Source organism: Salmo trutta, chromosome 1 (assembly GCF_901001165.1).
Source record: "Salmo trutta chromosome 1, fSalTru1.1, whole genome shotgun sequence".
Classification (NCBI taxonomy): domain Eukaryota; kingdom Metazoa; phylum Chordata; class Actinopteri; order Salmoniformes; family Salmonidae; genus Salmo; species Salmo trutta.
The window spans coordinates 53,033,814-53,048,961 of NC_042957.1; the positions used below are offsets into that span (position 1 = coordinate 53,033,814).

General features: G+C 42.1%; 1 protein-coding gene and 1 long non-coding RNA gene across 4 annotated transcripts in view; both read left to right on the forward strand.

The window, feature by feature from the left end:
- The first annotated feature begins 222 nt into the window (after positions 1-222).
- On the forward strand, positions 223-3,318 carry LOC115199844 (uncharacterized). The gene is made up of 2 exons (XR_003879424.1): positions 223-1,678; positions 1,885-3,318. It is a non-coding gene; the product is annotated as an uncharacterized LOC115199844 (long non-coding RNA).
- Positions 3,319-5,723: 2,405 nt separating this feature from the next.
- The window catches only part of LOC115199851 (myocardin-related transcription factor A), a 44,390-nt gene continuing 34,965 nt past the window's right edge, over positions 5,724-15,148 (forward strand). For all 3 annotated transcript variants that reach the window (XM_029762348.1, XM_029762366.1, XM_029762374.1), the window contains exons 1-3: positions 5,724-5,922; positions 7,581-7,631; positions 14,773-14,969. In XM_029762348.1, coding sequence (XP_029618208.1) covers positions 14,810-14,969 — 160 coding nt within the window. In that variant the 5' untranslated portion in view covers positions 5,724-5,922; positions 7,581-7,631; positions 14,773-14,809. The remainder of the gene's footprint in view (positions 5,923-7,580; positions 7,632-14,772; positions 14,970-15,148) is intronic.

The window sequence follows — 15,148 nt, forward strand, 5'->3', positions numbered from 1 at the left end:
GATACTATGCTGTCTTGGAGCTCTACAGACAATTCCTTCGACCTCATGGCTTGGTATTTGATCTGACATGCACTGTCAACTGTGGGACATTATATAGACAGATGTGCCTTTCCAAATCATGTCCAATCAATTGAATTTACCACAGGTGGATTCCAATCAAGTTGTAGAAACATCTCAAGGATGATCAATGGGAACAGGATGCACTGGAGTTCCATTTCGAGTCTCATAGCAAAGGGTCTTTATACTTATGTAAATAAAGGTATTTTTGTTTTTTTATTTTTAAAACATTTTGCAAAAACGTCTTTTGTCATTGTGGAGTATTGGGTGTAGATTGAAGATGATTTATTAATCCATTTTAGAATAAGGCTGTAACGTAAAATGTGGAGTGGTCTGAATACTTTCCGAATTCACTGTATTGGACACAGGTTGATGGATGCACCATGTAACCTCTGCGTAAATGTGATTCATACGACACAATTACATTTGTTCAGAAGAAATTCACGAAAACTACAAATTGTATAATATTAAAATTGGGGCATTGCAGGGCAGATGTTCCATCGTCAGTTTTTCATATTAGAAAAACGAGGGGACTTCAATTGGTAACTGGGATGTTTATTCTACTCTGGCTAATAGGGCGACACTGGATAAATTGAGGTGAAATAAAGGGGGGGGGAGAGACTAAGGAGTACTAAAACAAACTCCATTATTAGATGGGAACATCTGTAGGGCGGATGATTTGTGGATTCGATCTCTACGGAAAAAGCGGGAGGGAGCGTGATGGGGAGAGATGAGGACGCAGGAGTTAGTTTACTGATGCGGCACCAGCGCTTCTCATTGTTGATTGGATATAAAGATTGTAGGTAAAGTATTGTTTAAAATGTAATTACGAGTTATTTATTGTTGCTGTTATCGTTAGTTGAATAGGCTTGCTGTTTTGTCGGTTTAAAAAAAGTTACCTTTTATATTTACACTGTAACGTATTTAAAAACGTAATTGTGTCTTAATGCAATTACCAACAATACCCACAGCTCGTATAACTTAACCGCTAAAGTAGGCTATGCGTAAAACATTACGCGCAACCGGCTCACTGCTGGTATTGTGTACAGTAACGGCTTCTGAGTTTTCCATCTTGTATTTTAGAGATGTCGACTAGTTCAAGCTATTAAAAGCCTACAGCTTACAGAGCTATTAAATGTACATGTTCCTCTATCGTACCGAATACTCACTACTCAGCGACAGCGTTTGATACTGTATCTCCAAACCATAAGTCTAATGGTTGTTTGCCTTATTTTGCAGATTGTCCTGAAGCCACTGCTGCGTTGTCTTGGCTGTGTGCTTAGGGTTGTTGTCCAGATATCTGGATTCTGATACTCCACTCCAAACGTCCTCAAGCCTTGTCGTGAAAAAGCACTTTAGGTGCACATTTTTGCAAGTAATATGTTATTTCCTGCCCTGCTGCTGCTGGCGTTGTCTTCAGTGTTAGGTTCAAAAGAGTGCCCTCACCACTGCCTCTGCTACGAACACTCAGATTTGGTGGACTGCCGAACGTGCGGGTTCCTCCAAGTGCCCCACGGCCTGGACCCGGGTAGCAACTTGCTGATGGAAGTGCGGACCCGTGCCTTTGCCTTGGTCACTGCGGGTCCTGTCTGACAGTGGAATCCAGCTGCTGCAGCCCGAGGTAACATGCGAAACTCATGGGGGACCTACTGTGTACATTTTTGGTCTAGCCCAGCACTAGTAATGGATTAAGAAACACTGCGATAGCCTATGCATTAGAAAACATTAGTGGCATAGTTTAGCATAAGGATTTGATGCTGGATATGAGGGTTTGATGCTAATGAAAAAGTAATCATGTTCATAATTGATTGTACCCTCCTCTCCCAGGCCTTCTACTCCCTCCTGGAGAAACTGGACATGAGCCGTAACAAGCTGCGCCGGCTGCCGTTGGACTTTCCTACAGTCTGTCCTCGGTCCGGGAGCTCCGGCTGGACCACAACACCCTTGAGTGGCTAAAAGTCTCCAGCCTGGAGAAGCTGGACCTCAGCCACAACCACATCACCTTCCTGCAGCCAGGAGCCTTCCGGGGCCTGTCTCGCCTGCGCCACCTCTACCTCCATGCCAACCAGCTGGGAGCTGTGCGCCATGGTTCCCTGTCCATGCTGCCCGTCCTGGAGGCCCTGCAGCTGGGCCAGAACAACATCACTCACATCGACACGGAGGCTCTGGCTCCCCTGCACAGTCTCACCCTGCTGGGCCTGGAGGGAAACCAGCTGCAGCACCTTAAGTTCAAGACCTTTCTGAGCCTCCACACGGCCGGCACCCACCTGCAGCTAGCTGGCAACCCATGGAACTGCGTCTGCGACCTGCACCGGGTCTTCAGCAAGCTGCTGAGTGTGCGCACCTTCACGTTGACGACTACCACAACGCGACGTGCCACGAGCCTCTGCAGCTGGCGGGCGCCTCGCTGGCGTGGGTGGACAGTCAGTTGTGCATGGCAGAGACGGCCACCGTGCTGGTCATCACCTTGATGGTACTGGTGACCGTGTTGGCAGCTGTGGTCATGGCCGAACACACCCGCAAAAAGAACCAACATGGCGGCAAGAGCTGGGATGCTGAGTCGCAGACCCAGGAGAGGTGACTGTCATGGGGGAGGGACACTGAGTGAGTGTGCAATCCGTTCGATAGATGCATTTTCCCTCACCGATCTAGGATCTCATTTTACACCATTCTCCCTGGTCATTTTATTTTTGAAGAAAAAAAAAAGAAGAAAGGGGCCATTTCCCATCTGCAGCAAACTGACTGTGAGGGTTCATAACACACCTCAGGCTCAGACTGCTCCTTAACATTCAGTTGAACTTGTTGGAGGCACTCATTCTCTCTTCTACTTCATCATGGTCATAATGCATGGCCCATTCTGGTTCCAAGAGTCTGAGAAACAATATTTTAGAGTATGAGCAGTTTTGTATGATATATCTAGAAGTCTCTGACTTGTGGAACTTGAGGAATGGACATTATTTTTCGGTGTATCATTTAAGACCTACCTGAAGTGTTTGACTGCTTACAATTTATCCTGTTAATTTCTTTCTTAAAACACCAGTACAGTGTTTGAAGAGAAAATGTTGAACAGAAAGACTGTCTATTCCATTTCTGCACACTGTTGAGAAAACATGGGTGTCATGTTTCAAATGTAGGCCTATACTCAAAGTACAGTAGTTATTTTTGTCTCATGAATGATTATCTTCTAACACATGGATATGTTTGATAGGGAATTTATTGTATACAGATGGTAATAAAGTATGATTCTTTATTTTTACTCTACCTTGTGATGTTCCTGGATTAAATCTTTGCCTGATTTGAGTATAGGGGTCTCCACTTTCCCTATTCCATGCACTGCACTAAAGCTAAACACTCCCTTAGATGATCATCTGCTTTAGTCAATGTCAAATTATTCCCCAATTAATCACCACTATTCCAGCTCACACACAGATTAAAGCCGGTTTAAATCTATCTAGGTCTGCCATGTGACAAAATGTTCGCCCCTTTTAGATGAAAATGTGCATTTGGTAACATACGTTTTGCTTGTGGGTTTGGCCTCCAGCCTGGAGAAGCCGGACCTCGGCCACAACCACATCATATTCCTGTGGGTTTGGTGCTATTGAAATAGAGAGCACAGATGAAGTACTTCATTTTAGGAAGTGCGCGGTTTTGCATTAGACTCTGATAAAGGACATAGAGGATTTCATATTCTGACACCGGTCTTTGGCCAGAAACAAATTGCTGCAGGGTTTTAAAAGGCTTGAATCCAGGTCACAGGGAGAATGTGGCATATGAGCCTGGCCTCCAGAGTAACATCAGCAGATTACGGCTCTGATTAAAAACCAGAGGAGGAAACAGCCACCCAGCTCAAATCCCCTGGGCAGACCTTATCTAAGAGGAGGATAATGTCCAGAAATTGAACCTGTATCAGTACTGATGCTGTTTCTGCTCAGCAGCCTTATAAATGGATCTGGATAAGGAGAAGCGATTCAGCAATGGAGATATGGGCCAGCCACCCATGTGACCAAAGCTATTATCAGATGAACCAGATAACAATGATATGACACAACAATGGCATAATAACCGTCTACAGGTGTGTGTATTACAATGTTTTAGTTGTCAGAACCCAGTCCGGACATATCTATGAGATTGACGTAGGGCGTTTTAATACAAACTAGCTCTCATCCTTTACTTACAAACTTAGGACAGACGAAGGTATAAGTTACATAATTAAATTCCATTAGCTCATATTGCACAACAGAAACCAGATGCCATTGTCTCCGAAGAAACCTCTAATTTAGCCAAGAGAAAATGGTATGGGATTTTATGACAAAGTCTTCATAATCAACCCAGAGGATTTCCTTAGCTTCATACCTTCAACACCCCAGTTCAAACTTAACCTAGCCTCAACCACAACCCTAACCCTAGATTCGTATCCACATCCCTAAACCGAATCATAACCTTAGCTTCATGTCCACATCCTGGTCCACAACCCAAATCATCTTTAACTAACTTGAGTTACACAATACATTTTCAGATACTATAGGATGATTTGGACATAGTGTGAAAATGCTAATATAGGAACCATTGACTTGCATTGGATTTGTGCCACAAATACTAAAAGTTAGCATTTGAATCAGTGGCCAGTTAAACCAAAGCATGGACTGTTGTCGTACCTTGTCCATAGACTACTTAAAGGGGAAGGAAACCAATATGTAATTTTGGTGAACAATTTCTTTAAGCTTTCTAATGGGTTTTCCTATTTTTTTATTTATTATAATGTCTTTGTCATTCTTGGTAATGGAAGATTAGCAGAGGAGTCAAATACTTATTTCCCTCATTAAAATGCAAATCAATTTCTAACATTTTTGACATGTTTTTCAGGATTTTTTTGGGTTGTTATTCTGTCTCTCACTGTTCAAATAAACCTACCATCTAAATTATAGACTGATAATTTCTTTGTCAGTGGGCAAACGTACAAAATCAGCAGGGGATCAAATACTTTTTTCCCTCACTGTATGTCGGCCTTCCACATCTGCATTGGAAGGTGGATGAGCTACAGCAGTGTTTGTCAGACCCTGAGACATCCTACACTCTATGGAAAGGGGAGACAGTTACGTGCATTGAGTGCCTTTCAGACAGTATATACGACCTCTGTTACCTAGCAAGCTAAGGAACTGGCAGTGGATCAAACCATTGTGAGGCAAAGGGTGGGGGGGTTGCAATCTTTTGAAACTTAAAAACGCGCTATTAAGTGTCTATAATCAGCACAATTGCTTTCATTGCGTATTATTAATATTATTTAAATTACATAGTTATGTTTCAGTGATATATTGGGGGGGACAAATCATATTTTTTCCAGGATGGGGGGGTCGTGTCCCCCCCGGGATTTCCGCCCCTGGTTGGTATAGAGGCAATTGATATTGTGGGCTTGGAATGGGATGTGTGATATGTATAGGACTTTTATTTTGACACACATTCGAAATAGTTCATAGAAGTACAAGCACAATTTTGTTTTTTCATTTGGGCAAAACAATTGAATACAAAAAAATATATAATTAATTGTATTTAACTGCTGTAAGATATATCGATTAAGATATTGTCCATAATTGTTTTCCTTATTTAATAATTTACACTAAAAGACTACAGGACAGAACTCTTATTCTGAAGGATTGTTATTCTTGCTGGTTTGACATTCGTTTGAGTGGGGCAGTTTGTAAGGTAATGTTATTAGCTAGCTAGCTTTAACAACGGTCAGTAAAGTATCGATTTGATTGAAGACCAATGGAAATGCGACGAACATGTCGACCATAACTTTTCTGCCGTCACCACTCGAATGCTTGCAGTCTCGGTTCCATACCACCAGTAGCGTGTTTCTCTTGCGAGGTGAGTTAAACCGCTAAATGTTAGCAACTAGGTTAGCCATCAGATAATCGCAATCAGACTAGGGAGCTGGCTAGTGATTAGGTAAATTAGCCAGTTTAGCAACAGTGCACTCACATCTGGCTACGCAGGGCTAAAATCTGGTTTATGGCTGCTCCACTGGCACGAGCCATGAGTCTATGTAGCTAGCATCTAGCGAGCGTATTACGTAATAGTTACAGCACAATTACCATAATGGTTAGATAGCTAACGTTAGGGCGCTAGCCGTCAAACCACACACTATCTATCTAGTTGTCAATCACAATTGTAGCCTAAACACTCACCGCTGCTAACGTGACTTGCTCGTTAAGACATTTTGACATCTGGCCTTATCGTTTTTCAAGATTTTCATAGCTATATGACCAGCACGGTCAAATAATCACAGTGGTTATAGAGGATGCAACAAGTGAAGGTGAGTTGGTTTTTCATAGTCGACCATTGAGGTCGAGACAGCAGGTGCAGTAGAGGTAGATGTGTAGCTAAGTATAAATATTTCAACTCTATGGCAAGCGTGAATGTCTGATTGAACTTGTATGTGGCCGCACAGCTCGTTCTAGCTAATCACATAGTCTGCGTGGTGTCGAGTAGTGATGGACATTGAGCAGGCTCATTGGCTCGGTTCATGGAAAAGAGCCGGCTCATTAGCTCGGTTCATGTAAAAGAGCCGGCTCATTGGCTCGGTTCATGTAAAAGAGCCGGCTCATTTGGCTCCCAAATGGCTCTTCGTTCAAAATACTTACATTGACCTAGAACCATGAAAAAAAGTGAAAATCTCCAATGTAAAGCCTAAAGGGTAGGCTACCATAATGTGAAATGCACGTTCAATACATTTTTACCGGGACAAATTATTAGATGGCCTGCAAAACGTTTTTTAACGCACTGAAGATCAGCGTCGACCAGTTTGACGCGCTGTTTATGTTTACACTGTTAACCGGTATTATTATTGTTGTCGCCCCAGCCCCTTCTTTGGGAGGACGGAGGCGAGCATCCAACGTTATTGTGCATTAACGCCACCTACTGTACTGGAGCGCTGCCGCCTCCCGCATGTCCTATCTTAAAAATAGAAGTATAAAAGAGGGATTCCTGCAGATGCAAGAATTGCAGAATGCAATTTCACCCTCCTCAACTGAACTGGGTTAGTTAAGTAATAAGACACGGGGTGGTATATGACCAATATACCACAGCTAAGGGCTGTTCTTAAGCACGACACATTGCAGAGTGCCTGGACACAGCCCTTAGCCGTGGTGTATTGTTGTTATTCTGTCTCTCACTGTTCAAATAAACCTACCATTAAAAATTATAGACTGATCATTTCTTTGTCAGTGGGCAAACGTACAAAATCAGCAGGGGATCAAATACTTTTTCCCCCTCACTGAACGTGGGGTGGGTCTACCTAGCATCTGATCTCTATCAAGCTTGAGATTTGAGTAAATAGGAGACCTGAAAACAGTTGGCCTGCTCCTTGGACAGGAATTAGGATAAAAAAAAAAAAAATCTTACCTAAAGTTTAGAGATTAAGATACTTATGTAATCTGTTTACATGTTGTAACAAATGTATCTCTTTCTCTCTTTTATCCTCACTACCCCTCCCTTCTCCTTTCACTTTTTCACAATGAGAGCAGCCCCACTGATATGGAAACACGCAAGACCTTGTTAAACAGGAAATAGACCAGGTATGCTCTGCACAAACACCTCTCGTAATCTCACGATTACACACTCCTATTGGTTGAAGTGGTACTGTTCTTATGATTTATGTTACTGCTGTCATCATCATGTTGCTGTGCCCCTGCTGTGAATGCCTTCAACCATGGTCTTGTTAGTTTGTTTTCCTCTAGTTTTTCATCTTCTTTCATCTCCGCTTTCTTTGAATCATGGCTAGAGTTCATTTAGCGCATCCATGTTCAATTCATATCTCACTTCAAAGTGGACAAGATTATAGGTAGTTGAAATACAATCTTAATCTTGGCATAGAAGTGTCAATCTCTTTGAATCCTAATGTTTCATTACTGCGGTTGAAACTTGTAACAGTTTGATTGATATATTGCACTGTACACCTTGTACTGTGTTTGCACCATGATATCATTAAAGCTAAGAATAAGAACCCACTTTCTGAATTAGTAACTATTACACACACACTGTTATGTACAACTTGGTACGTAAACACAAACACGGCATGTACTGGGCTACTTTTGGTTTGCTAATGCCATGTCAATGATCAGTGTGTTGGTTGTAGATATGGTTGACAGTTCTGTCACTAGTGAAACTGGACCATCTGGCAGGGATTATGCACATGTGTAATTAAGACGTCAGGCAGACTCCGTGGCATTGTGACATCATCAGAGACAGGAAGTCTAGGAGGAAGGGCTTTAGACTGCCATGCTGTCTACATGCTGCCCCAATGGTCCCATGCATCACAACAAATAGTGACCCCTAAAACCTGATTAGAATTATTTCTCGACTGAAGGAAAGTAAGTGCGGATCACGTGGTGGTGGCGCAGGACTTTTTCTGTCTGAACATGAGGGATGCAGAGAGGCCGGGCTGTGATGTCATTGCTTTGGCAGGGGAAATGATTAAGGCGTTGAATCTCAGACCGTGCTCTTCAAATTCAGTCCAGCTTGTTCTCAGTGCCAACTCTAATGAATCATTGAAAAAACTGTCCATGGTGAAGCATTGGGATAGGAGGATTCACAGTTAGGCAGTGTTGTGTAAAGTAGGGGACATGGAGGTGTTGTTAGGCTAGTCTTTTTGTGCCAGTCAGAATCGCACAGCTTTGAACATCAGTTTTTTGTCTCACCCCAAAAACCTGACCCTACACTTCCTCACAGAATATGAAGCTTGTTTGAAATAGAAAGTGAGAGCCTGGGTGTTTATTTGTATTTCATAGGTAGGTAGGCAGATGCCTGTGTGGAGTTGGTTTCGGTCTCCTGACATGATAGCCTTTATCTCCAAAAGTTATATTGGTAATAAAAGGTTTTTGAAAGATGAGCTCTGTTGCAGTTGCTTTGCAAATCAAGAAACAATCTAAAGATCTAGGATGATCCTTTTAGAGTTTTTAATGCTAGAATGAACATTAGGCTACTGAGTATTAACCTGGCAGGGGATACACTACTGTAGGTCTATACCATTAAGACCAAAGCCAGAATCCCAGGTATTAAAAAGTGTTCAGATGGCGAGAGTTCTGATAACGGGAGAGCATTACAGTGTAAGCTCGGGGTCATGAGATCAGTGTCTATCAAATGATGGGATTTATCTGGGTTCCAGGTGGAGAAAGACTCCAAAGTTGGTAAATATTGGGAGAAATGATATGAACAAGATACAGAAATAAAATAACACATAGCTAGCCTAATATCCATGCTGAAATGATTAGGTCAGTCACATGGGGTCCTGTTGAGGGATGCTGTAACTCATTGTGCAACATTGTGATACATTCTGTTAGTGCTCAGTACATGCTACAGGCGTGGCGTGCTGTCATTCTAAGGGAAAGTAAAAGTCCCTCTCCAACAGCACATGACCAAGATCATTTATAATAAGTAAAACGGGTCTCTGAAAGTACCGGATTAAAGTGTGTCTATAGGATCTCTGGGTATGTTGTTGTTTTGAATAATTCTGGGTTTGTTTAACATTTCTGTCAGCTGTTTTGTCTCAGTAGGATTTCTACTCTGGGTGACTGACTGTTTCCCAGCTGGATGTCAAGTCAACATGGTTTACCTGGACAACAGTCCAGTGTCTTATCATTCTAATGGCTCTTCTAGCGATTGTTCTGTTGTCTTCTGTTATCGTCTATCATTGTATCTATCACAAGTTCACAACAACCCTTCAGGTTACCATGTCACTTTCACTAGAGCTTCCTGGACAGTCCCTGCGGCATCTTTTGTCTTAGTTAAATATTAGTGAAACTATTTCCATTTTATTATGGACAGTGTTGATGGTTTTGGTAGAACTGAATTATCATACGTGTGTTTGATTTAAGCACTCTGTGTAATAGCTTTCTGGGAAATGACAGGTGAGTCACTCTTATAACACTCGTCAGCAGCTGACTTAACTTGTTTCATTTGAACCAAAAGTATGACAGTTTGTAAAAGATGGATAACTCATTTTCTGCTCGCTACTAATAAGCAACACCCTTTCAGCTCATAGCCTAGGCCTATATCTATCTACGGCAAGAGGTGGATGAGGGCAGCGCAGCAGGTTTGACGAAAGGGGGTGGGTTGCCATGGAAACTGACATAGTATATTATGAACCTGTTTTTAGAAAGAGCCCGGTTTGAAAATAACCCGTTTTCTTGAAGGATTGAAAAGCCTCGGGGAATGTCACCAGTCAGGACCAGTGGAGTTCAAAGGTTGTGTGAGCTCAGGCTTCCCATGCAATGCTTCGCTGGTGACCTCTCCTTCAGCTTGAAAAGTGTGGAGTGGTGGCGCTCCCTTGTCCTGACAGCATAATATGTTTTTGTATGTGCTCCAACAGTTGTAGCTAGATTGTGTAAGGGTGGAAGCCTCTGGAACATGGCTCGAATGGCAGGAAGCTATTGTTGTGATTTTGGTTCACAGAGGGCAGCTGTGTTAATCCGCCCATCGGGCTCAGGTTACTGCCATGTTGACTTAAACGTCCCGCACAGTCATCCTATTTCCCAAGTAAAAATAGCCTTTTAATGACCAAAACATGCTCAGAATTTAATACATTTTACCTTCTCTCATCTATAATGATCAGTAAGCCTGAAAGAACTGACTGAGTGTGCGGGGAGTTTACATTCATGTGCTCTCCTTGACTGACAGCTCTTTCAAACATCCTTGTGTACATTGCCAGGTAACAAGGTAAACAAGTTATTGATGACCAGGTAAACAATGGACCACATGTCATTCTGAGCCTAAACAGTATGCCTCAACCCATTTTCTCAGCAAAATGCTCTCATGGTCTACAGAGCTGATCATGGACTGTTGAATATCAGCAGCAATGCACAATTGCATTTCTATTGTTTAGTAACTAATTACAGAATACTGTTCACTGATACGCTTCTTCACCAGAATTAGTAAAGCCTGAGTCACCTTAGACATAAGGGGAATGTACATGAAAACATCATACAGTAAGTGTACTGTACAATTTATTGGTGTCTCTGCATTAGCATTATAAAGGAAAATATGTTCAGAATTGTATGTATTGACCAAATATTTGATTATTTACAATAGGCCAGCATAGCTGAAATATTGATCAACATGAACACTCATGAGAAATGAAGGTGAGAAATATTAGGGGTCGACCGATTAGGATTTTTCAACGCCGATACCGATTATTGGAGGACCCAAAAAAAACGATACCGATTAAACGGCCGTTTAATTATATATTTTTTTTAAATGTATTTATTTGTAATAATGACAATTACAACAATACTGAATGAACAGTTATTTTAACTTAATATAATACATCAATAAAATCAATTTAGCCTCAAATAAATAATGAAACATGTTCAACTTGGTTTAAATAATGCAAAAACAAAGTGTTGGAGAAGAAAGTAAAAGTGCAATATGTGCCATGTAAAAAAGCTAATGTTTAATTTCCTTGCTCAGAACATGAGAACATATGAAAGCTGGTGGTTCCTTTTAACATGAGTCTTCAATATTCCCAGGTAAGAAGTTTTAGGTTGAAGTTATTATAGGAATTATAGGACTTTTTCTCTCTATATGATTTGTATTTCATATACCTTTGACTATTGGATGTTCTTATAGGCACTTTAGTATTGCCAGTGTAACAGTATAGCTTCCGTCCCTCTCCTCGCTCGAACCAGGAACACATCGACAACAGCCACCCTCGAAGCAGCGTTACCCATGCAGAGCAAGGGGAACAACTACTCCAAGTCTCAGAGCGAGTGACGTTTGAAACGCTATTAGCGCGCACCCCGCTAACTAGCTAGCCATTTCACATCGGTTACACCAGCCTAATCTCGGGAGTTGATAGGCTTGAAGTCATAAACAGCGCAATGCTTGAAGCATTGCGAAGAGCTGCTGGCAAAACGCAGGAAAGTGCTGTTTGAATGAATGCTTACGAGCCTGCTGGTGCCTACCATCGCTCAGTCAGACTGCTCTATCAAATCATAGACTTAATTATAACATAATAACACACAGAAACACGAGCCTTAGGTCATTAATATCGTCAAATCCGGGAACTATCACGTTTATTCTTTCAGTGAAATACGGAACCGTTCCGTATTTTATCTAACGGGTGGCATCCATAAGTCTAAATATTCCTGTTACATTGCACAACCTTCAATGTTATGTCGTAATTAAGTACAATTCTGGCAAATTAGTTCGCAGCGAGCCAGGCGGCCCTAACTGTTGCATATACCCTGACTCTGCGGGCAATGAACGCAAGAGAAGTGACACAATTTCACCTGGTTAATATTGCCTGCTAACCTGGATTTCTTTTAGCTAAATATGCAGGTTTAAAAATATATACTTCTGTGTATTGATTTTAAGAAAGGCAAAAGATGTTTATGGTTAGGTACATTCGTGAAAACAATTGTGCTTTTTTTTCGCAAATGCGCTTTTGTTAAATCATCCCCCGTTTGGCGAAGTCGGCTGTCTTTGTTAGGAAGAAATAGTCTTCACACAGTTCGCAACGAGCCAGGCGGCCCAAACTGCTGCATATACCCTGACTCTGTTGCAAGAGAAGTGACACATTTTCCCTAGTTAAAATAAATTCATGTTAGCAGGCAATATTAACTAAATATGCAGGTTTAAAAATATATACTTGTATTGATTTTAAGAAAGGCATTGATGTTTATGGTTAGGTACAAGTTGGAGCAACGTGTACCTAAGCGATTATATGCAACGCAGGACAGGCTAGATAAACTAGTAATATCATCAACCATGTGTAGTTAACTAGTGATTATGATTGATTGATTGTTTTTTATAAGATGTTTAATGCTAGCTAGCAACTTACCTTGGCTTCTTACTGCATTCGCGTAACAGGCAGGCTCATCGTGGAGTGCAATGTAAAGCAGGTGGTTAGAGTGTTGGACTAGTTAACCGTAAGGTTGCAAGATTGAATCCCCGAGTTGACAAGGTACAAATCTGTCGTTCTGCCCCTGAACAAGGCAGTTAACCCACCGTTCCTAGGCCGTCATTGAAAATAAGAATGTATTCTTAACTGACGTGCCTAGTTAAATAAAGGTGTAAATTTTTTTTTTTTTTAAAGAATCGGCCAAATCGGTGTCCAAAAATTCAGATTAATCGGTCGACCTCTAGAAATAATGGTTAGACGTTTTGACCGGGCAGACTGGTTTGGCCGTGCACTTTTTTGTGAAACTTTTCAATGTTTGAATTTGGAATTTTTGTGTGCCTGAAATGCTCTATATTTGAAATGAATAACTATGAATAACTATGACTTACAGTATGTTGGGTCTGGCTTCACAGCATATCCCCCTTCTTACAGCATGTCCCCCTTTTTCTTGCTAAAGCCGATTTAGTATCACAGCATTCCTGCTACGGTGGTTGCCTGGGAAGCAGTGCAGACAGAGTAGATGTTGGAATTTCTCAAATGTATTATTACAGCTTGATGAGTGGAAAGATAAAGGAGATGGAAATTGAAATAATACCCCCCCCTTATCATCATGATTAGCCCCAATGACACAAGCTACATTAACTGTAAGACAACAAGCCACACAATTGAACATTCAATTCTCTGGCAACAGCTCTGGTGGACATTCCTGCAGTCAGCATGCCAATTGCACGCTCCCTCAACTTGAGACATCCGTGGCACTGTGTTGTGTTCAACTGCACATCTTTTGTGCCCTTTTATTGTCCCCAGCACAAGGTGCACCTGTGTAATGATCATGCTGTTTAATCAACTTCTTGATATGCCCCACCTGTCAGGTGGATGAATTATCTTGGCAAAGGAGATATGCTCACTAACAGGGATTTGAGAGAAATAAACTTTTTGTACATATGGAACATTTCTGGGATCTTTTATTTCAGCTCAGGAAACATGGGACCAACACTTTACATGTTGCGTTTGCTATTTTTGTTCAATGTATATATAAAACACAGGGATATCACCTTTTTGACTGCACTGGTCCTTTAACCATGGGGTGAGGCACTAAACAAGACGACAATGGATGGCAGTGTAACACTATGCAAAGCGTTGTATTGAAGTAAAATTAACTGCTGCAACAAATTCAGCTATTTAGCTATGCTGCTGTTTTACCTGCTGAGAAAACTGCAAATACGTTTAACAATGAAGGCATTATGAGTAAAGCTCACCACATGACTAATGCAAAAATGGCATGTGGATACAGACTGCATTCCATCAAGTCACATTGATATTTAGTGTAGGAGACCATATCGGTACACACTGCTAAGTGACAGATTAGCTGGAGGTTTGCAAGAGCACCTTTGTGGCCCATCAGTAGCAAGTTGAGCTCTCATTCCAAGCCTATGTCTGTTTTAGGCTGCTCCTATGAATCCGTTAGCATGTGATTTTGTACATTTATCTGCATCTGTTATTGTAAGGCGTTGCCATGGCAAGGAGCTGGTCCTCCGCAGTATTGGCTGGGCCCAGTGTTTCATCTGCGGTCCTGCCTGTTATGGTGGGTTGCCATGGGGATGGGCTGGTCCAACTGCAGCAAGACCCATTAACCTATTAAATTAGGGCTCATACACTTTGTCAGGCTAGTGAACTGGAGGGGATCCCTGGGAATGTGTCAGGCAGGTGATGTAAGGCAGGAAGCAGTTGGGATACAAGTAAAGGAGGGATGTTCTAGCCAGTTTGGTGAGAGAGTTCTAGACATTTTTGATGCATGTGTTATTTTGTTTATCTCTCAGGTCTGTCCGTCAGCCACCCTCTGTCCCCCCTGCGATCATGGAGGCCCAAGCAGGGGAGGGGCCAGGCCCAAGTGGTTCGGCTCCTGCATCGTCTGACTCCGCCCCCAGCCCACATAGCGAGGCAGTGACCAATGAGCTGCAAGAGCTGTCGCTGCAGCCCGCCCCCAAACTGCTGCCCCTGAGAGACAGGAAAAACGGTGAGTGCCCGTTCTGATTCCAGGCAACTGCCATCAAGTCCACTGATGAGATTAAAACCCTGGTGGACTGACGCTATGTGGTGCGAAGACCATCCACTTCGATCAGAAAGCTACTGGTATGAACTGTAGAAAATGAAAACCAAGACCGCAGCTATGAAGCATGGACAGGTTACTCAGTC